The sequence below is a fragment of the Pseudorasbora parva genome, chromosome 6 (assembly GCF_024679245.1).
Source record: "Pseudorasbora parva isolate DD20220531a chromosome 6, ASM2467924v1, whole genome shotgun sequence".
NCBI classification, from domain to species: Eukaryota; Metazoa; Chordata; class Actinopteri; order Cypriniformes; family Gobionidae; genus Pseudorasbora; species Pseudorasbora parva.
In genome coordinates, this window is record NC_090177.1 from 686,009 (window position 1) to 709,128 (window position 23,120).

Sequence of the window (23,120 nt, forward strand, 5' to 3'; positions counted from 1 at the left end):
CAATGCTGAGTGATTGATTAATTATTGATCTCATTAATTAGCTGATTTGCTCCAATAATGAGTTAACGAGTCCTCCAGGTGGTACAAATGGTGTTCTGTTTGGCTTTAAAAGACTTGGTTGGTTCGGACATTTTGCTGGCATTTGCTTTCTTAGTGGTTTGGGTTGTGTTATACAATGGGCTTGATTAAAGTTACCGTTTTAATGGTTCTTTATCACCAGTTGGTGTGTCATGGTGAGTTATTTTTTTGTTTGCTTAACGTAAATTGTATTATTTGTTTTTGTTTAATATCTGTGTTTTCCAGTTTTCAGCTCCCCAATTGAAGCGGTATCCTTGGATCCTTCCTGGAGTAATGCTGGAAAAAGTTTGTAGACCTCTTTGTGTTTCTTAATCTAATGTTCTGTTGTTGTGTTAAAGAGTATGAGTTTAATAACCCATTTGCATGGTTCTTGTTACTTTTGGTGTTAGCTGAGGGATCTGGTTCTGTCAACGCCACCTTAACCCAGAATAATGCTGAGGGATCTGGTTCTGTCAGCTCCACCTTAACCCAGAATAATACTGAGGGATCCGGTTCTGTCAACTCGCCCTTAACCCAGAATAATGCTGAGGGATCCGATTCTGTCAACTCCACCCTCACCCAGGATGATGCTGAGGGATCTGGTTCTGTCAACGCCACCTTAACCCAGAATAATACCGAGGGATCCGGTTCTGTCAACTCCACCTTAACCAAGAATAATGCTGAGGGATCTGGTTCTGTCAACTCCACCTTAACCCAGAATAATGCTGAGGGATCCGGTTCTGTCAACTCCACCCTCACCCAGGATGATGCTGAGGGATCTGGTTCTGTCAACGCCACCTTAACCCAGAATAATACCGAGGGATCCGGTTCTGTCAACGCCACCTTAACCAAGAATAATGCTGAGGGATCTGGTTCTGTCAACTCCACCTTAACCCAGAATAATGCTGAGGGATCCGGTTCTGTCAACTCCACCCTCACCCAGGATGATGCTGAGGGATCCAGTTCTGTCAACTCCACCTTAACCCAGAATAATGCTGAGGGATCCGGTTCTGTCAACTCCACCCTCATCCAGGATGATTCTGAGGGATCTGGTTCTGTCAACTCCACCTTAACCCAGAATAATGCTGAGGGATCCGGTTCTGTCAACTCCACCTTAACCAAGAATAATGCTGAGGGATCTGGTTCTGTCAACTCCACCTTAACCCAGAATAATGCTGAGGGATCCGGTTCTGTCAACTCCACCCTCACCCAGGATGATGCTGAGGGATCTGGTTCTGTCAACTCCACCTTAACCCAGAATAATGCTGAGGGATCCGGTTCTGTCAACTCCACCTTAACCCAGAATAATGCTGAGGGAGCCGGTTCTGTCAACTCCACCTTAACCCAGAATAATGCAGAGGGATCTGGTTCTGTCAACTCCACCTTAACCCAGAATAATGCTGAGGGGATCTGATTCTGTCAGCCGGCTCGGGGGGGATCCGGTTCTTCATCCTGGATAATGAGGGGTCTGGCTGATGGTTATATTTTGGCTGTTTCTTAACTGTTTGCATGATCCAAGATTTTGTGTAACAAAATAAATTTTATATTTCTGAATGTGTTGGTTTGTTAACCCTACTTTGCTTGTAGAATAAGCTCTTTACAGACTCTTGGGTTAGTTTGTAATGCTATTAGCATGTGGGTAACGGGTGCCCTGTCTTGAGGTTGGGTCTTGCCCAACAATTCTTGCACTAAAGTTCTGTCAACACTGCTTCTTACTTTAATTTCTTAGACTATGACAGGACATTGCTAGCAATATCTAAAGCAGAAAGAAGGACTGGTTTGTCCAACATTTGTTACATGCGTTTTGTGGCGCTAAAGATTTGTTTTCATCCATTTCTTTAGGTTTCTAATCTTACATCAAACCAAGTGACTTCTCATATGATACAGGTGTTCATTACTTCAAGTATTTAAAGGGTTTCAGTGTGACAACGGCACGTCTAGAATCATATTTTCTAGAATGGTATATCAACTGTTTTGAGAGCATAATGTTTATTTCCAATGGCTGCATTGCTCAATACTGCAAATTTATCATTTGGGATATTTTTGTTTTACTGACTAGCCAAGCAAATACATTTAAGTTGAATCCACTCTCAAATCTTGATCTAAACTAATTTATAACAAAATGTAGGCTAGATGAGATTCATTGTGCAGACGGCTTCATTGGCCACAGTGGAATATTGTAAGGTTGTGTTGAATTGAGGTTAACTTTTTAGTGATTAAGGGAGTGACCTTTCCACACTTTTTTTTTTTTTTAAGGTGACATATCCATTCAGAATTTTAATTGGTTATTTATACAGTATTCCATGCCTATGCAGTGTTTGCTTTTCTGTTCAAATAATAGTTTGCGACTGTAGCCCTTTTGATTTTATCTGAAGCATTTATCCTGGGATGTGTAGGTTGTTGCTAGATGACACAACACATTCATGACGTTCTATTTAAAGGTTTTTGACTTCAGAAGAAAATGTTTCAGGTTTTGTTTATTTGTGTACTAAAATCTGCAATGCGTTGTAACCTCTCTCTGAGTTTGCTGAGAGTAATGCAGGTGCGAGTGAGTTTTTCTCTGCTTTCTCTTAACTTACACAATGTTTCTGCTTCAAAGTTTTGGAGCGTAGATCTATTCTAAGCAGTTGTTTGTGATTGTAAAAACCATATCTTTTAGCTGTCGGAGAATTTGTCAATTTCGATAGCGTATAATCAGCTTCTACAGTGCTGCTGTGGTTTTTCCTGACACTATTGGAAAAAAAACAGTATTGTACAGAATGGCATTGTTATATTTGTAATATTGCTTACTTAAACCTGTGGACTATAGGCTACCAAGTAGCAATCCACATCAACAGTGTAAAAATAGGCCAGTTCCAGACTCGGCAACACTGAACCGAGCGCCTTTAAATAGTTTTTGTTTGAGAGGGGTTTTTAAAAAGAAAAAATTAGCAGAAAAGTGTTTTTCTCTTTTTGTTTTGTTTTTTGTTTTGATTAGATTTTGACATGCTTCAAAGCCTGCAACAATAGGAGACCAGACCATAACCAGGTAGGCTAAATACACTCACCTGAAGGACTATTAAGAACACACACTAATACTGTGTTTGACCCCTTTCACCTTCAGAACTGCCTTAATTCTACGTGGCATTGATCAACAAGCTGCTGAAAGCATTCTTTAGAAATGTTGGCCCATATTGATAGGAGAGCATCTTGCAGTTGATGGAGATTTGTGGGATGCATATCCAGGGCACGAAGCTCCCGTTCCACCACATCCAAAAGATGCTCTATTGGGTTGAGATCTGGTGACTGTGGCGGCCATTTTAGTTCAGTCAACTCATTGTCATGTTCAAGAAACCAATTTGAAATGATTGGAGCTTTGTGACATGGTGCATTATCCTGCTGGAAGTAGCCACCAGAGGATGGGTACATGGTGGTCATAAAGGGATGGACATGGTCAGAAACAATGCTCAGGTAGACCGTGGCATTTAAACGATGCCCAATTGGCAGTAAGGGGCCTGAAGTGTGCCAAGAAAACATCCTACACACCATTACACCACCACCACCAGCCTGCACAGTGGTAACAAGGCATGATGGATCCATGTTCTCATTCTGTTTAGGCCAAATTCAAGGAACTTGAAACTGGAGACACATTCAACAGCCATTCCATTGATGTCACTTGACCTACAGACCTGTTTCTCTCCTACCATTCATAGCGAAAACACTAGAAAGAGTTGTTTTAAAGTCTCCAGGTCTCATCTTTCCTCTCACAGTCTAATCAACTGGACATAAACCAGTCAGGTTTCAAAAAGGGCCACTCAGCTGAGACGGCATTATTGTCAGTTACTGAAGCCCTGCGGCTGGCTAAAGCTGCATCCAAATCATCAGTCCTCATCCTCCTTGATCTGTCTGCTGCCTTTGACACTGTGAATCATCAGATTCTCCTATCCACCCTCTCATCACTGGGCATCACAGGGACTCCACTCCACTGGTTTGAGTCCTATCTCACAGGTAGCTTTTTTTAAGGTTGTCTGGAGAGGAGAGGTATCCAAAAAACACATCAACTGACCACGGGGGTTCCTCAGGGCTCACTGCTTGGACCTCTCCTCTTCTCCATTTACACTACATCACTGGGACCCATTATTCAGGCACACAGCCTCTCATATCATTGTTATGCTGATGACACACAAGCTCTACCTCTCCTTGGAACCAGATGATCCGACAGTAGCTGCACGAATCTCAAGCTGTCTGGCGGACATCTCGGCATGGATGAAAAAACATCACCTGCAGCTCAATTTAGCAAAGACTGAGCTGCTCGTCTTCCCTGCTAATCTGACCATACAACACGATTTTACCAGCTGTCCTTCAAAAACCACATCTCAAAGACAGCTCGGTCATGCAGGTTTGTGTTGCACAACATCAGGAAGATCAGACTGTTCCTTACATAGCATGCAACACAGCTTCTTGTCCAAGCCCTGCTCATTTCTAGACTTGACTATTGCAATGCGCTTCTGATGCGTGATTCCTCACCCCGTAATACTGGTGGAGAATGCGGGCAGATTTGGGAGGAAACACCGACAAGCAAACCCGCCCAAATTAATTTTGGCCGTGTCTGTCATTTTTTAAAACTTTTTTCCCCTTCCCTTGGTGTCTTTCCAGGCAGCTGCTCCTCCTCAGTCATGGAAGTGTTGTTAAAGCATCTCACGGAGGCAAATTGTGGAACCGCGCCGCCCAACGAGTTCCACCACCAGATCCCCGCGCTCAGGCCACGCAGCTGTTACTGCGTAACCAAAACTCCATCAGGGCATGATAGAGAAAAATAAACCTTAAGAGAAACCAGACTCAGTCGGGGTGCCAGTTCTCCTCTGGCCTATTAACACACCGTGTATGATTATTATTCTGGCAACCTTACAGGTCAGAAAACATATTAGATCACAATATTCAAAATTTCTGGGTATCACTCAAGAGGCGGGATTATAGAGGATAACTAACCTTAACTACCTAGTGTACTTCACCTAGTGTGCACTACCTGTAAATAAACATAACTACCTAGTGTACTTCACCTAATGTCCACTACCTAGTGTACTTCACCTAGTGTTCATTACCTAGTGTACTTCACATAGTGTGCACTACCTAGTGCACTTCACCTTGTGTGCACTACCTAGTTTACTTCATCTAGTGTGCACTACCTAGTTTACTTCATCTAGTGTGCACTATCTAGTGTACTTCACCAAGTGTGCACTACCTAGTGTACTTACACTAGTGTGCACTACCTAGTTTGCTTCACCTAGGGTGTACTACCTAGTGTACTTTATATAGTGTGCAGTACCTAGTTTACTTCACCTAGTGTGATGAGAGAGGCCCCCTATGGGAATCCAGAGATTCGAGAAGATCAGAGAAACACAGAATTGTCACCCCAAAAAACCCAAAGGGGTACCCCTTATAAATTTTTTGGGTTGGAAAAACATGTATCTCAGATCTTCTTGAAACTCTAGATTTTGATAGGGGGCACTGACCGTAGTGCAAGTGTGGTGGCCCTAGAGCCTTCCAGAGCTGAACAGGAGCCAAAAACATAAAGACATGCCTCTTCCCAATTATTGAGCGCCGCCAGATAACCGGTCCGCGGACACATTGTTTAAAGATGATATTTCACATTTAATATACATTTTCATGGATTAAAACACCTCTGCTGTACTAGGCAAACTCAACCGCACACATTCATCTAACTTTTGAGTAATATGAGTTCTTCATTTGCATAGAAAAAGCAGTGTCCATGGGCCCCTTATTTGGGTGCCACTGCATAAATTGGAAATGGGATGCGTTTGTGTTTCCGCTCCTGAGGGCTGTAGGGCCACCAGACTTGCGCTCCAGTGTACGCTTCCGTGCCACCTATGGGAATCCAGAGATTTAAGAAGATCAGAAAAACTCAAAATTGTCACCCCAAAAAACCCATACCCCTTATATATTTTTTGTGTCTGAAAAACATGTATTTCAGATCTTCTCGAAACTCTGGATTCTGATAGGGGGCACTGAAACGTAGACAGGAGTGCAAGTGTGGTGGTCCTAGAGCCTTCCAGAAGTGAACGGGAGCCAAACACATAAAGACAGGCCTCTTCCCAATTATTGAGCGCCGCCAGATAATCAGTCCGCAGACATAGTGTTTATAGATGATATTTCACATTTAATATACATTTTCAAGGATGAATGAAACTCTACTGTACTAAGCAGACCCAGACCCACTTCTGATGGAACATTTGCAATGGACTGAACTGGAACATCATGAGTCCTTGATCACTTGGAATCCACTATGGAGTTGATTTATTTATTTAATTTCATTTACAAAATTGTGCACTATGCAGCAAAAGCAGCATTCTATATGTATATAGGTGAGTTTGGGTTGTTTTAAATGTTTTTTTTTTTTAAATATTTAAATATCATAGAGTTGTTTGTGTTTGTATGGATTGGCTGTACACATGAAAACACAACGGTGTAATTTTCAGATTTATCCATTCTGGGTTTTTAAAAATAGTGGTTTCAGGCTCCCAAAATGCTGGATCTGTCTGGACGAAAAACTGATATAATTCATTTATTTGGTGCTTTTTTACCAGTTGATGTGGAATAATACTCTGTGTGTGTGTGTGTGTGTGTGTGTGTGTGTGTGTGTGTGTGTGTGTGTGTGTGTGTGTGTGTGTGTGTGTGTGTGTGTGTGTCTGTGTGTGTGTCTGTGTGTGTGTTGGGTTTTCATTCAGTAGAGCTCAATGAATCACAAGAGATGAACATTGAAACTTCAGTTCTATGGGATATAACATCAGCTTCAATGCTGAGTGATTGATTAATTATTGATCTCATTAATTAGCTGATTTGCTCCAATAATGAGTTAACGAGTCCTCCAGGTGGTACAAATGGTGTTCTGTTTGGCTTTAAAAGACTTGGTTGGTTCGGACATTTTGCTGGCATTTGCTTTCTTAGTGGTTTGGGTTGTGTTATACAATGGGCTTGATTAAAGTTACCGTTTTAATGGTTCTTTATCACCAGTTGGTGTGTCATGGTGAGTTATTTTTTTGTTTGCTTAACGTAAATTGTATTATTTGTTTTTGTTTAATATCTGTGTTTTCCAGTTTTCAGCTCCCCAATTGAAGCGGTATCCTTGGATCCTTCCTGGAGTAATGCTGGAAAAAGTTTGTAGACCTCTTTGTGTTTCTTAATCTAATGTTCTGTTGTTGTGTTAAAGAGTATGAGTTTAATAACCCATTTGCATGGTTCTTGTTACTTTTGGTGTTAGCTGAGGGATCTGGTTCTGTCAACGCCACCTTAACCCAGAATAATGCTGAGGGATCTGGTTCTGTCAGCTCCACCTTAACCCAGAATAATACTGAGGGATCCGGTTCTGTCAACTCGCCCTTAACCCAGAATAATGCTGAGGGATCCGATTCTGTCAACTCCACCCTCACCCAGGATGATGCTGAGGGATCTGGTTCTGTCAACGCCACCTTAACCCAGAATAATACCGAGGGATCCGGTTCTGTCAACTCCACCTTAACCAAGAATAATGCTGAGGGATCTGGTTCTGTCAACTCCACCTTAACCCAGAATAATGCTGAGGGATCCGGTTCTGTCAACTCCACCCTCACCCAGGATGATGCTGAGGGATCTGGTTCTGTCAACGCCACCTTAACCCAGAATAATACCGAGGGATCCGGTTCTGTCAACGCCACCTTAACCAAGAATAATGCTGAGGGATCTGGTTCTGTCAACTCCACCTTAACCCAGAATAATGCTGAGGGATCCGGTTCTGTCAACTCCACCCTCACCCAGGATGATGCTGAGGGATCTGGTTCTGTCAACGCCACCTTAACCCAGAATAATACTGAGGGATCCAGTTCTGTCAACTCCACCTTAACCCAGAATAATGCTGAGGGATCCGGTTCTGTCAACTCCACCCTCATCCAGGATGATTCTGAGGGATCTGGTTCTGTCAACTCCACCTTAACCCAGAATAATGCTGAGGGATCCGGTTCTGTCAACTCCACCTTAACCAAGAATAATGCTGAGGGATCTGGTTCTGTCAACTCCACCTTAACCCAGAATAATGCTGAGGGATCCGGTTCTGTCAACTCCACCCTCACCCAGGATGATGCTGAGGGATCTGGTTCTGTCAACTCCACCTTAACCCAGAATAATGCTGAGGGATCCGGTTCTGTCAACTCCACCTTAACCCAGAATAATGCTGAGGGAGCCGGTTCTGTCAACTCCACCTTAACCCAGAATAATGCAGAGGGATCTGGTTCTGTCAACTCCACCTTAACCCAGAATAATGCTGAGGGGATCTGATTCTGTCAGCCGGCTCGGGGGGGATCCGGTTCTTCATCCTGGATAATGAGGGGTCTGGCTGATGGTTATATTTTGGCTGTTTCTTAACTGTTTGCATGATCCAAGATTTTGTGTAACAAAATAAATTTTATATTTCTGAATGTGTTGGTTTGTTAACCCTACTTTGCTTGTAGAATAAGCTCTTTACAGACTCTTGGGTTAGTTTGTAATGCTATTGGCATGTGGGTAACGGGTGCCCTGTCTTGAGGTTGGGTCTTGCCCAACAATTCTTGCACTAAAGTTCTGTCAACACTGCTTCTTACTTTAATTTCTTAGACTATGACAGGACATTGCTAGCAATATCTAAAGCAGAAAGAAGGACTGGTTTGTCCAACATTTGTTACATGCGTTTTGTGGCGCTAAAGATTTGTTTTCATCCATTTCTTTAGGTTTCTAATCTTACATCAAACCAAGTGACTTCTCATATGATACAGGTGTTCATTACTTCAAGTATTTAAAGGGTTTCAGTGTGACAACGGCACGTCTAGAATCATATTTTCTAGAATGGTATATCAACTGTTTTGAGAGCATAATGTTTATTTCCAATGGCTGCATTGCTCAATACTGCAAATTTATCATTTGGGATATTTTTGTTTTACTGACTAGCCAAGCAAATACATTTAAGTTGAATCCACTCTCAAATCTTGATCTAAACTAATTTATAACAAAATGTAGGCTAGATGAGATTCATTGTGCAGACGGCTTCATTGGCCACAGTGGAATATTGTAAGGTTGTGTTGAATTGAGGTTAACTTTTTAGTGATTAAGGGAGTGACCTTTCCACACTTTTTTTTTTTTTTAAGGTGACATATCCATTCAGAATTTTAATTGGTTATTTATACAGTATTCCATGCCTATGCAGTGTTTGCTTTTCTGTTCAAATAATAGTTTGCGACTGTAGCCCTTTTGATTTTATCTGAAGCATTTATCCTGGGATGTGTAGGTTGTTGCTAGATGACACAACACATTCATGACGTTCTATTTAAAGGTTTTTGACTTCAGAAGAAAATGTTTCAGGTTTTGTTTATTTGTGTACTAAAATCTGCAATGCGTTGTAACCTCTCTCTGAGTTTGCTGAGAGTAATGCAGGTGCGAGTGAGTTTTTCTCTGCTTTCTCTTAACTTACACAATGTTTCTGCTTCAAAGTTTTGGAGCGTAGATCTATTCTAAGCAGTTGTTTGTGATTGTAAAAACCATATCTTTTAGCTGTCGGAGAATTTGTCAATTTCGATAGCGTATAATCAGCTTCTACAGTGCTGCTGTGGTTTTTCCTGACACTATTGGAAAAAAAACAGTATTGTACAGAATGGCATTGTTATATTTGTAATATTGCTTACTTAAACCTGTGGACTATAGGCTACCAAGTAGCAATCCACATCAACAGTGTAAAAATAGGCCAGTTCCAGACTCGGCAACACTGAACCGAGCGCCTTTAAATAGTTTTTGTTTGAGAGGGGTTTTTAAAAAGAAAAAATTAGCAGAAAAGTGTTTTTCTCTTTTTGTTTTGTTTTTTGTTTTGATTAGATTTTGACATGCTTCAAAGCCTGCAACAATAGGAGACCAGACCATAACCAGGTAGGCTAAATACACTCACCTGAAGGACTATTAAGAACACACACTAATACTGTGTTTGACCCCTTTCACCTTCAGAACTGCCTTAATTCTACGTGGCATTGATCAACAAGCTGCTGAAAGCATTCTTTAGAAATGTTGGCCCATATTGATAGGAGAGCATCTTGCAGTTGATGGAGATTTGTGGGATGCATATCCAGGGCACGAAGCTCCCGTTCCACCACATCCAAAAGATGCTCTATTGGGTTGAGATCTGGTGACTGTGGCGGCCATTTTAGTTCAGTCAACTCATTGTCATGTTCAAGAAACCAATTTGAAATGATTGGAGCTTTGTGACATGGTGCATTATCCTGCTGGAAGTAGCCACCAGAGGATGGGTACATGGTGGTCATAAAGGGATGGACATGGTCAGAAACAATGCTCAGGTAGACCGTGGCATTTAAACGATGCCCAATTGGCAGTAAGGGGCCTGAAGTGTGCCAAGAAAACATCCTACACACCATTACACCACCACCACCAGCCTGCACAGTGGTAACAAGGCATGATGGATCCATGTTCTCATTCTGTTTAGGCCAAATTCAAGGAACTTGAAACTGGAGACACATTCAACAGCCATTCCATTGATGTCACTTGACCTACAGACCTGTTTCTCTCCTACCATTCATAGCGAAAACACTAGAAAGAGTTGTTTTAAAGTCTCCAGGTCTCATCTTTCCTCTCACAGTCTAATCAACTGGACATAAACCAGTCAGGTTTCAAAAAGGGCCACTCAGCTGAGACGGCATTATTGTCAGTTACTGAAGCCCTGCGGCTGGCTAAAGCTGCATCCAAATCATCAGTCCTCATCCTCCTTGATCTGTCTGCTGCCTTTGACACTGTGAATCATCAGATTCTCCTATCCACCCTCTCATCACTGGGCATCACAGGGACTCCACTCCACTGGTTTGAGTCCTATCTCACAGGTAGCTTTTTTTAAGGTTGTCTGGAGAGGAGAGGTATCCAAAAAACACATCAACTGACCACGGGGGTTCCTCAGGGCTCACTGCTTGGACCTCTCCTCTTCTCCATTTACACTACATCACTGGGACCCATTATTCAGGCACACAGCCTCTCATATCATTGTTATGCTGATGACACACAAGCTCTACCTCTCCTTGGAACCAGATGATCCGACAGTAGCTGCACGAATCTCAAGCTGTCTGGCGGACATCTCGGCATGGATGAAAAAACATCACCTGCAGCTCAATTTAGCAAAGACTGAGCTGCTCGTCTTCCCTGCTAATCTGACCATACAACACGATTTTACCAGCTGTCCTTCAAAAACCACATCTCAAAGACAGCTCGGTCATGCAGGTTTGTGTTGCACAACATCAGGAAGATCAGACTGTTCCTTACATAGCATGCAACACAGCTTCTTGTCCAAGCCCTGCTCATTTCTAGACTTGACTATTGCAATGCGCTTCTGATGCGTGATTCCTCACCCCGTAATACTGGTGGAGAATGCGGGCAGATTTGGGAGGAAACACCGACAAGCAAACCCGCCCAAATTAATTTTGGCCGTGTCTGTCATTTTTTTAAACTTTTTTCCCCTTCCCTTGGTGTCTTTCCAGGCAGCTGCTCCTCCTCAGTCATGGAAGTGTTGTTAAAGCATCTCACGGAGGCAAATTGTGGAACCGCGCCGCCCAACGAGTTCCACCACCAGATCCCCGCGCTCAGGCCACGCAGCTGTTACTGCGTAACCAAAACTCCATCAGGGCATGATAGAGAAAAATAAACCTTAAGAGAAACCAGACTCAGTCGGGGTGCCAGTTCTCCTCTGGCCTATTAACACACCGTGTATGATTATTATTCTGGCAACCTTACAGGTCAGAAAACATATTAGATCACAATATTCAAAATTTCTGGGTATCACTCAAGAGGCGGGATTATAGAGGATAACTAACCTTAACTACCTAGTGTACTTCACCTAGTGTGCACTACCTGTAAATAAACATAACTACCTAGTGTACTTCACCTAATGTCCACTACCTAGTGTACTTCACCTAGTGTTCATTACCTAGTGTACTTCACATAGTGTGCACTACCTAGTGCACTTCACCTTGTGTGCACTACCTAGTTTACTTCATCTAGTGTGCACTACCTAGTTTACTTCATCTAGTGTGCACTATCTAGTGTACTTCACCAAGTGTGCACTACCTAGTGTACTTACACTAGTGTGCACTACCTAGTTTGCTTCACCTAGGGTGTACTACCTAGTGTACTTTATATAGTGTGCAGTACCTAGTTTACTTCACCTAGTGTGATGAGAGAGGCCCCCTATGGGAATCCAGAGATTCGAGAAGATCAGAGAAACACAGAATTGTCACCCCAAAAAACCCAAAGGGGTACCCCTTATAAATTTTTTGGGTTGGAAAAACATGTATCTCAGATCTTCTTGAAACTCTAGATTCTGATAGGGGGCACTGAGGCGTAGACAGTAGTGCACGTGTGGTGGCCCTAGAGCCTTCCAGAGCTGAACAGGAGCCAAAAACATAAAGACATGCCTCTTCCCAATTATTGAGCGCCGCCAGATAACCGGTCCGCGGACACATTGTTTAAAGATGATATTTCACATTTAATATACATTTTCATGGATTAAAACACCTCTGCTGTACTAGGCAAACTCAACCGCACACATTCATCTAACTTTTGAGTAATATGAGTTCTTAATTTGCATAGAAAAAGCAGTGTCCATGGGCCCCTTATTTGGGTGCCACTGCATAAATTGGAAATGGGATGCCTTTGTGTTTCCGCTCCTGAGGGCTGTAGGGCCACCAGACTTGCGCTCCAGTGTACGCTTCCGTGCCACCTATGGGAATCCAGAGATTTAAGAAGATCAGAAAAACTCAAAATTGTCACCCCAAAAAACCCATACCCCTTATATATTTTTTGTGTCTGAAAAACATGTATTTCAGATCTTCTCGAAACTCTGGATTCTGATAGGGGGCACTGAGACGTAGACAGGAGTGCAAGTGTGGTGGTCCTAGAGCCTTCCAGAAGTGAACAGGAGCCAAACACATAAAGACAGGCCTCTTCCCAATTATTGAGCGCCGCCAGATAAGCAGTCCGCAGACATAGTGTTTATAGATGATATTTCACATTTAATATACATTTTCAAGGATGAATGAAACTCTACTGTACTAAGCAGACCCAGACCCACTTCTGATGGAACATTTGCAATGGACTGAACTGGAACATCATGAGTCCTTGATCACTTGGAATCCACTATGGAGTTGATTTATTTATTTAATTTCATTTACAAAATTGTGAACTATGCAGCAAAAGCAGCATTCTATATGTATATAGGTGAGTTTGGGTTGTTTTAAATGTTTTTTTTTTTAAATATTTAAATATCATAGAGTTGTTTGTGTTTGTATGGATTGGCTGTACACATGAAAACACAACGGTGTAATTTTCAGATTTATCCATTCTGGGTTTTTAAAAATAGTGGTTTCAGGCTCCCAAAATGCTGGATCTGTCTGGACGAAAAACTGATATAATTCATTTATTTGGTGCTTTTTTACCAGTTGATGTGGAATAATACTCTGTGTGTGTGTGTGTGTGTGTGTGTGTGTGTGTGTGTGTGTGTGTGTGTGTGTGTGTGTGTGTGTGTGTGTCTGTGTGTGTGTCTGTGTGTGTCTGTGTGTGTGTCTGTGTGTGTGTTGGGTTTTCATTCAGTAGAGCTCAATGAATCACAAGAGATGAACATTGAAACTTCAGTTCAATGGGATATAACATCAGCTTCAATGCTGAGTGATTGATTAATTATTGATCTCATTAATTAGCTGATTTGCTCCAATAATGAGTTAACGAGTCCTCCAGGTGGTACAAATGGTGTTCTGTTTGGCTTTAAAAGACTTGGTTGGTTTGGACATTTTGCTGGCATTTGCTTTCTTAGTGGCTTGGGTTGTGTTATACAATGGGCTTGATTAAAGTTACCGGTTTAATGGTTCTTTATCACCAGTTGGTGTGGCATGGTGAGTTATTTTTTGTTTGTTTAACGTAAATTGTATTATTTGTTTTTGTTTAATATCTGTGTTTTCCAGTTTTCAGCTCCCCAATTGAAGCTGTATCCTTGGATCCTTCCTGGAGTAATGCTGGAAAAAGTTTGTAGACCTCTTTGTGTTTCTTAATCTAATGTTCTGTTGTTGTGTTAAAGAGTATGAGTTTAATAACCCATTCACATGGTTATTGTTACTTTTGGTGTTAGCTGAGGGATCTGGTTCTGTCAACTCCACCTTAACCCAGAATAATTCTGAGGGATCCGGTTCTGTCAACTCGCCCTTAACCCAGAATAATGCTGAGGGATCCGGTTCTGTCAACTCCACCCTCACCCAGGATGATGCTGAGGGATCTGGTTCTGTCAACGCCACCTTAACCCAGAATAATACTGAGGGATCTGGTTCTGTCAACTCCACCTTAACCCAGAATAATTCTCAGGGATCCGGTTCTGTCAACTCCACCCTCACCCAGGATGATGCTGAGGGATCTGGTTCTGTCAACGCCACCTTAACCCAGGATAATGCTGAGGGATCTGGTTCTGTCAACACCACCTTAACCCAGGATGATGCTGAGGGATCTGGTTCTGTCAACACCACCTTAACCCAGAATAATGCTGAGGGATCTGGTTCTGTCAACGCCACCTTAACCCAGAATAATGCTGAGGGATCTGGTTCTGTCAACGCCACCTTAACCCAGAATAATGCTGAGGGTTCTGTCAACACCACCATACGCGATGATGATGATGGATCTGGTTCTGTCAACCCCACCTTCAGTGGTGATAATGAAGATGATGACCATGATGATGATGAGTGGTCTGGTTAGGTTTTCCCCTGGTTTATATACCACCACTTGTATTAAGGATGATGCTGACGGTTCTATTTTGGCTGTTTCTTAATTATTAACACGATCCAAGGTTTTGTGTAACAAAATAAAATGTTGTGTTGGAGCGGTTTTGTAATTATTTTAATGTGGGTAACAGGTGGCCAGTCTTGAGCTCTGGTTTTGCTCAACAAATCTTGCACTAAAGTCCTGTCAACACTGCTTCGTCCTACTTTAATGTCTTAGACTATGACAGAAAATTGCTTGTGATCTCTGAAGCAGAAAGAAGGCCTAGATTGTCCAACATAAGTCAACTCTTTACCATGACTCTCATTGCTCTTAAGACCAGAGAGGAGGTTTCTAATTTTCTATCTCTGAAAAGCAATTTAATTGCCAATGGATCCACAGGTAATCTGTGTTTTCTACATTAGGAAAGCAGCGGCACTCTGCTCAGAGAGCAGCTGAGCCCAGGGTTCTGATAGTGGGTGACTCCACAGTCAGAAACATTAGTAGCAGGGAAACGACTACATGCTGTCTTCCACAAGGACCACTTTCTGATGTAAACAGGGATCAGTGAAGAGCAGCGGTCCTAACACTGAGCCTTGGGGTACTCCTTACTGGACTTGTGATCGGTGTGACATCTCTTCATTTACTGCTACAAACTGATAACGGTCAGATAAGTACGATTTATACCATGCCAAAGCAGTTCCACTAACGCCAACATAATTTTAGAGTCTATTCAAAAGAGTGCTGTGATCGATAGTGTTGTATACAATGCTAAGATAACACTAGTGGAGAGATACAACCACGATCAGATGATAAGAGTAAATCATTTGTAACTCTAATTAGAGCAGTCTCAGTACTATGATACGGTCTAAATCCTGACTGGAAATTCTCACATATACTCTTTCTTTCTAAAAAGGAACATAATTGTGAAGACACTGCCTTTTCTAGTGTTTTTAACAGAAACGGTAGATTTGAGATTGGCCTGTAATTGACTAATTCCTTAGGATCAGGTTGCATTTTTTTAATAAGTGGTGTAATTATAGCCACCTTAAAAGTTTTCGGTACATATCCTATCAACTTCCGGTGCGCTGTTCAGCGGCGCACTGCGCTTCACTATCCTATGTTTATGACTTGTTTGTTTTGTTTAAATGTTCACTGTCCGGTGTTTGGTTGAGGACTTGTAAAAGTGGAAAGATGAAGGCACGGGAAAATGCACTCTTGATCTGTATTCTGGGGATAATTGGCCTCTGTGGACTATGTTTGGGGATGCAATTACCAACTGCATGTGGAACCTCATTATGCGGCGTCACAATGCCGTCAGCACGCACGTACAGCCGGGAGACGTTGCTGGAGTTAAACTTAAAGACTACTCAAGGGATGTTAACAGGCCAATTCAAAGATTTGCTAGAGAATATTCCACGCGAGCTGATAAGAACGAAACGAAAGAAAAGAGGAAGAAGAGGTGGAATTCGGACTCGACTGCGAAGGAGATTTACTCGGCCACCGCTGCCATCTATTGTCTTCAGTAATCTGCGTTCTCTGAGTAACAAAGTGGATATGATAAGATCGCACACAAGGTACTGTAATGAATTTCGTGAAGCATCTTTGCTCTGCTTCACAGAAAGTTGGCTGCAGTCTACAATGCCTGACTCACTTTTTGAGGTTCCTGGATTCACATTAGTTCGCACTGATAGAGACAAAATCTCGGGTAAAAGCAAAGGAGGTGGCATCTGTGTGTATATAAACGATAAATGGGGCCGAGCGTATTCAATAAAATATAAAATATGTGACTCTAACGTTGAAATTCTCGGCATGACTTTAAGACCTTTTTATCTGCCAAGAGAATTTGGTTGTATTTTGTTCTTCGTGGTATATGTTCCGCCCAGCGGTAAACCATCTCAGGCAGCCAAGCCTGATAGTGGATTATATTCACGAACTACAGCTACACTATTCAGATGCACCCGTGATTGTGCTAGGTGATTTAAACCAGTGCAAATTGGAGACTTTTTTGCCGGGATTTGAACAGTATGTAAAGACTCAAACAAGACATAATAATATCCTTGATAAGTGCTTTGTGAATGTATAGGATGCTTATGTGTCAAAGAGTATGCCACCAATTTTAAACTCTGACCACAATGTGATACATATGATTCCTGTGTACAAGACCAAACTTAAAAAAAGCAAACCAGAAAAGAAAGTGATTAGACTGTGGTCGAATGAAAGTGTGCAACAACTGAAAGCTTGTTTCGACTGGACAAATTGGGACATTTTTGAGAATGGCTCACTCGATGAAAGAACTACAGTGTTAAACGACTATATTAACTTCTGTGTGTAGCTGGTCATACCTACTAAAAAAATTAAAGTGTATCCAAATAATAAGTCATATGTGACCAAGGATATTAAAGAAGTTATTAATTTAAGGAAATTAGCTTTTAAGAATAAGGATATCAGCGCACTTAAACAAACAGAAAGAGAGTTAAAAACTAAATTAAAGGAAACAAAAGAAGTTCATAAGAGGCGTTTGGAGGAAGCCTTTAAGACTAGTAATACTAAAAAGGTTTGGGATATTATGAAATCAATGACTGGATTGGTCTCCTCAAACAAATTAATTGTAACTGATAATGAACTTTGTTTTGGGAATGAATTGAACAGCTTTTTTACCAGATTTGAAGATAAATATGACAATAGTGAGGACATAAGAGATACAATTCCAGCATTATTGGACAGAATTGTTATTGAGGTTGAGGAAGTTAGAAAAATGTTTTTGTCTATTAATACAAAAAAAGCAGCTGGTCCAGATGGATGTAGTGCAGGTCTGCTGAAGAATTTTGCACATGAGTTGGCTCCGGTGTGGCAACCAGTATTTCAAACCTCAGTAGACACACTGACTGTGCCTGTGATATGGAAAACCGCTTGCATAAAACCATTACCTAAAATGTCTTGTCCAAGAGAATATAAAGATTATAGACCAATAGCCCTTACCTCAGTGATTGGAAAATGTCTAGAAAGAATATTGCTCCAGCATTTAGTTCTGATGGTTAAAGTTAAATTAGATCCCTGGCAATTTGCCTATAAGAAAGGCTGTAGTACTGAAGATGCAGTGGCTGCTGTAGTGCATATCATCTCTAAACATTTAGATAAACCGAAAACAACTGTAAGAACTGTATTTATAGATTTTTCATCTGCCTTCAACACTATACAGGTTGACATACTGGTGTCAAAACTTGTACAGTTGAGTGTAAATCCATACCTAATTCTCTGGTATATATCTTTTCTCACTAACAGAGTTCAAAGAGTTAAAGTAAATAAAACAATGTCATCTGCTATCACAACTAATGTCGGAGTACCACAAGGCTGTGTAAGTTCAGCCGTACTTTTTACCTTGTATACAGATGACTGTCGTACGGACATGTTAAATCAGTATTTGTTAAAGTATTCTGATGATACTGTTTTAATATCTGTGTTGAATAACTGTGACAGTCCTGATTTTCATCAACAGGGTGTGACTAAAATGATAGAGTGGTGCGAGAATAATGCCCTTGTCATTAATACGAGTAAAACGGAGGAGACTATATTTTGTCCAACATCTGACACTCAATTAATGCCTGTTTTTATCCATAATGAAGAAATCAGACAGGTTAAAGAATATAAGTATTAAGAGTTATGATTGATGAGATGTTATCCTGGAAAGATCATATTGACTCTCTCTGTAAAAGAACAAAGCAGAGAATTTATTTTCTTCGTCGTCTTAGGTCATTTGGAGTAAGAAAACTGATTTTTCTGCTGTTCTTTAGGTCTGTTATAATGAGTATATTGCAATATTGCAACTCTATCTGGTATAGGAGTCTGTCAGTTAAGTCAAAAACAAAGTTGTTTAATCAGATAAAAATCTGTTCAAAAATTGTGGGTCAGCCCCTTGAGAAGCTTTATGATTCAGCTTATTATAAAAACTTGTTAAGGCTGGCTAATACTATGGTTTCTGACCCTAAGCATGTCCTACATAAAGAATTTGAATTGTTACCATCAAATTGGAGGTATAGAGTCCCTAGATTTAACAAAGTGAGGCTGTAACACTCTTTCGTGTATCAGGCTACCTTAGAGTTGAAAAAATCACTAAGGTAAAAATTCACAGTATGGAGATGGTGGATTAAGTGTATGTCGATGTTAAGATACTGTTGTGCAAGAAAAATTTCAGACTTGTCTGACAATAAAGTGTATACCATCATCATCATCATCATCATCATCATAATGTCAAGGATGAGTTAATAATAATAAGCAGAGTATCTATGACCTCTGGAAGCATCTCTTTTAATAGCCTAGTCGGTATAGGGTCAAGCATACATGTTGATTTGATGATTTTACAAATTTAGTTTACTCATACTCCTTTACATACTCATGTAACTCATTTTGAGTATGAGTTTAGTTTACTCATACTCCTACACATACTAGTACACATACATAGTGAGTGCTTCTCAATATCCCTCCACGTTTCCTCGCTCCTCCGTCCTATGACACAGAAACCGATGGAGCTCAGCCATCTTGTAGGAGATCTCAATTCTCTGATTGCATCGCGAGGAGGGGAGGATGGAGGAGTGAGGAGGCTTCCTGAGGAGTCATGAGCGAGGATACACAGGTGGATCCTCTGCGGAAGTGTTTTATCGACTAAACGTGACGCAAGGATTAATTCCCCTCCCCCACATCTCAAATGTGTGTCAAATAACAACACCTGACAGTTGCAGAATTATATCAAAGCACAAGAAAAAGAACGAAACTAATAGAAACTAATACTATACAGCAAATAAAAAGCAGTTAATAACTGGAATTCATTGTTAATAATAATTGGTAATATTTATTAAAAGATGGACAACTGGGAGTATGTGTGTGCGGTGGCTGACTAGTGCTGGAGGCAGGAGTGCTTCCCAAATCTTATTTGTGCATCCTCGTTTCCTTTCCTAGATTCCTTTCCTCCTTCCTTAGCTCCACCCCTTCAGGATGCGAGGGAAGGATGTGAGGAAAAGACGCGAGGATGGAGTAATTGAATCAAGTGAAATGATATATCCTCGCTCTCTTTGACGTCACTTTAAAGCGGTGTCAGTTAATGATGAATTAATCCTTCCGTCACATTTAGTCGATAAAACACTTCCGCAGAGGATCCACCTGTGTATCCTCGCTCATGACTCCTCAGGAAGCCTCCTCACTCCTCCATCTTCCCCTCCTCGCGATGCAATCAGAGAATGGCGGTAGATGGCGGCGCGCACAGACGCAGCGGCTTCATGCTCTACCATTCGTAATTGTTAAAAACACTCAGGCGAATCACAGTTACAGTCGGTTGGACATCTTAAACATAGGTTTTCAATGTAATCAAGTAATTACAAGCGAATTCCTGGAGTCACATTACATACCAGAAGAGATGGCCAGGACACCCGGCTCTACATGGACTATTATCGGCTCTATCAAGCGACGAAGGCGGAGAAGACACAGAAAGCAAAAGCGTGGATGCAGGTCGGGCCTACTAGTTCGGCTAAGGGAACAGCCGCACAAACCACCTCTTCCTAGTATATTTCTCACTAACGCCAGATCGCTTGCCAACAAAATGGATGAATTATTACTGCAAATTGCCACAAACAACAACATGAAGGACTGCTGCATCTTGTTGATAACAGAAACATGGTTAAATCTGCTCGTACCTAATGCTGCTGTGGAGCTAACTGGTAGAACAGCATTCCGCCAGGACAGGAATATAGATTCTGGTAAGACCAAGGGTGGCGGGCTCTGTTGTTACATACACAATGACTGGTGCACGAATTCTAACATCATAGACAGTCTTTGTTCTCCTGATTTGGAGTACTTAACTGTCAAATGCAGGCCTTTTTATCTGCCTCGAGAGTTTACCGCTGTTATGGTTACAGTTTTTTACATTCCACCAGATGCAAACGCAAACACGGCTCAAAGCCACTTGCTGCACGCTATAAATGCAAATCAGACTATTCATCCTGATGCTGTTCATATCATAGCAGGGGATTTTAATCATGCAGACTTGAATACAGTTCTTCCTAAACTCCATCAACACATCAAGTGTGCAAAGAGGGGGGGAAACACATTGGATAAGGCGTATACAAATGTTAAGAGAGGCTACAGGGCAATTCCACTGCCACACTTGGGCCAGTCAGACCACCTTTCTGTGTTTTTAATCCCAGCATACTCCCCTTTAAGAAGGAAAGTGCCCACCGCCATCAAGACTGTGAAAAAATGTCCAGAAGGAGCCTCTTCCCAGCTACAAGACTGTTTCGAAAGAACCAACTCGGACATCTTTGACAATCGGGATTTGGAGGTGTTTACATCAACTGTACTCTGCTATATTAAGAACTGTGTCGACATCCGTTTTTATTCCAACCAGAAGCCCTGGATGAATAGAGAGGTTAGATCTCTCTTAAAAGACCGTAATGCTGCTTTTAGGTCAGGAGACAAAGCCCTCTATAGTGCAGCTAGATCAAACCTTAAAAGAGCTATCAGGAGTGCAAAAGCAGAGTACAAAAGAGAGATTGAGGACCACTTCAACCACAAGGACCCACGTCGACAATGGCAGGGTATCCAACATCTCACAAACTTCAAAAACACCAATAACAAAACTACTGATGCTAATGCCTTGTTGGCAGAACAACTCAACTATTTCTTTGCCCGCTTTGAAATTAATGCAACACAGACGTTCACACCCCCCATACCGGTTCCCAACGGACATGCACCCCCGTTCATAATACAGGAACACAGGGTGAGGAGTATGCTCAGGGGTGTTAACACTAGGAAGGCGGCGGGACCGGATGGAGTGACGGGAAGAGTGCTCAGAGAATGCGCAGACCAGCTCTGTGCAGTCTTCACAAAGATCTTCAACCTGTCCCTGTCAACAGCCACCATCCCATCTTGCCTGAAGACAACTACAGTTGTCCCAGTACCAAAGAAAACAGTTATTAGTGATATTAACGACTACCGTCCAGTTGCACTTACCCCAATTATTATGAAGTGTTTTGAAAAGCTGGTCCAGCAGCACATCAAAACCAGCCTCCAGGATACCTTCGACCAACAGCAGTATGCCTACAGAACCAACAGGTCTACTGAAGATGCTATCACTACAGCCCTGCATACAGCATTGTCACACCTGGAGCGCCAAGGCAGCTATGTGAGGATGCTTTTTATCGACTATAGTTCTGCATTCAACACAGTCATCCCGGATAGGTTGGTAGCTAAACTGTTGGATTTAGGCTTTTCCACCTCTATCTGTCTCTGGATTAAGGACTTCCTGACCAACCTCCCACAGAGAGTTAGGTTGGGCCACCATTCTTCACCCACCTTGATTCTCAACACAGGTACTCCACAAGGGTGCGTGCTGAGTCAGCTTCTCTACATCCTTTACATTCACGACTGCACCCCAATCTATCCTGCCAACACTATTATCAAATTCGCAGATGATACAACCATAGTTGGACTCATCTCAGGAGGAGACGAACTGGCGTACCGAGATGAAATACAGAGACTGACAGAATGGTGCGGGATAAACAACCTGGCACTGAATGCATCAAAAGCCAAAGACCTTATCATGGACTTTAGAAAACACCACACGGAACACACACCACTGCACATCGAGGGGGTTTGCGTAGAGATAGTCCCAGCCTTCAGATTCTTGGGTATGACCATAGCTAATGATCTCACCTGGAGCACAAACACGTCATCAGCAGTCAAAAAAGCACAATAGCGACTTTATTTCTTGAGGATTCTCAGGAAGAACAATCTACAATCACAGCTGCTAGTGTCTTTCTACCGATGCTCCATTGAAAGTGTACTAATTTACTGTATCTCCACCTGGTATGTCTGCTGCTCAGTGGCAGATCGGAAAGCTCTACAGAGGGTCATCAATTCAGCACAAAAAATCATTGGATGCCCTCTGCCTTCCCTTAAGGAACTTTACTCCACAGGCTGCCTTAGTAGAGCGGAAAACATTTTAAAGGACCGGTCCATTTGCAATGGACTGAACTGGAACATCATGAGTCCTTGATCACTTGGAATCCACTATGGAGTTGATTTATTTATTTAATTTCATTTACAAAATTGTGCACTATGCAGCAAAAGCAGCATTCTATATGTATATAGGTGTGTTTGGGTTGTTTTAAATGTTTTTTTTTTTTTAAATATTTAAATATCATAGAGTTGTTTGTGTTTGTATGGATTGGCTGTACACATGAAAACACAACAGTGTAATTTTCAGATTTATCCATTCGGGGTTTTTA

At 41.7% G+C, this 23,120-nt stretch overlaps 3 protein-coding genes across 3 annotated transcripts; all 3 read left to right on the forward strand.

Annotated features, from left to right (window-relative positions):
- Positions 1–379: 379 nt before the first annotated feature.
- On the forward strand, positions 380–1,611 carry LOC137078255 (sericin-2-like). The gene has a single exon (XM_067445408.1). It carries the CDS (start codon positions 395–397, stop codon positions 1,469–1,471), a length of 1,077 nt encoding a protein of 358 aa, XP_067301509.1. The 5' UTR covers positions 380–394; the 3' UTR covers positions 1,472–1,611.
- A 5,616-nt stretch (positions 1,612–7,227) lies between these two features.
- Positions 7,228–8,364, forward strand: LOC137079132 (sericin-2-like). Its single transcript, XM_067447096.1, has one exon. The coding sequence runs from the start codon at positions 7,243–7,245 to the stop codon at positions 8,362–8,364; it is 1,122 nt and encodes a 373-aa protein (XP_067303197.1). The 5' UTR covers positions 7,228–7,242.
- Positions 8,365–13,903: 5,539 nt separating this feature from the next.
- LOC137078266 (uncharacterized) lies at positions 13,904–14,962 on the forward strand. The gene is made up of 3 exons (XM_067445425.1): positions 13,904–13,991; positions 14,061–14,119; positions 14,404–14,962. Exons 1-3 carry the CDS (start codon positions 13,934–13,936, stop codon positions 14,836–14,838), a joined length of 552 nt encoding a protein of 183 aa, XP_067301526.1. The 5' UTR covers positions 13,904–13,933; the 3' UTR covers positions 14,839–14,962.
- Positions 14,963–23,120: the final 8,158 nt, after the last annotated feature.

Bases quoted from the DNA above. Each gene is read 5' to 3' on its own strand.
- LOC137078255 (XM_067445408.1), top strand. From the start codon at position 395: ATGTTCTGTTGTTGTGTTAAAGAGTATGAGTTTAATAACCCATTTGCA.
- LOC137079132 (XM_067447096.1), top strand. From the start codon at position 7,243: ATGTTCTGTTGTTGTGTTAAAGAGTATGAGTTTAATAACCCATTTGCA.
- LOC137078266 (XM_067445425.1), top strand. From the start codon at position 13,934: ATGGGCTTGATTAAAGTTACCGGTTTAATGGTTCTTTATCACCAGTTG. The intron at 13,992-14,060 runs GTGAGTTATTTT...TGTGTTTTCCAG, and splicing joins TCACCAGTTGGTGTGGCATG to TTTTCAGCTCCCCAATTGAA. The intron at 14,120-14,403 runs AGTTTGTAGACC...ACCCAGAATAAT, and splicing joins CCTGGAGTAATGCTGGAAAA to ACTGAGGGATCTGGTTCTGT.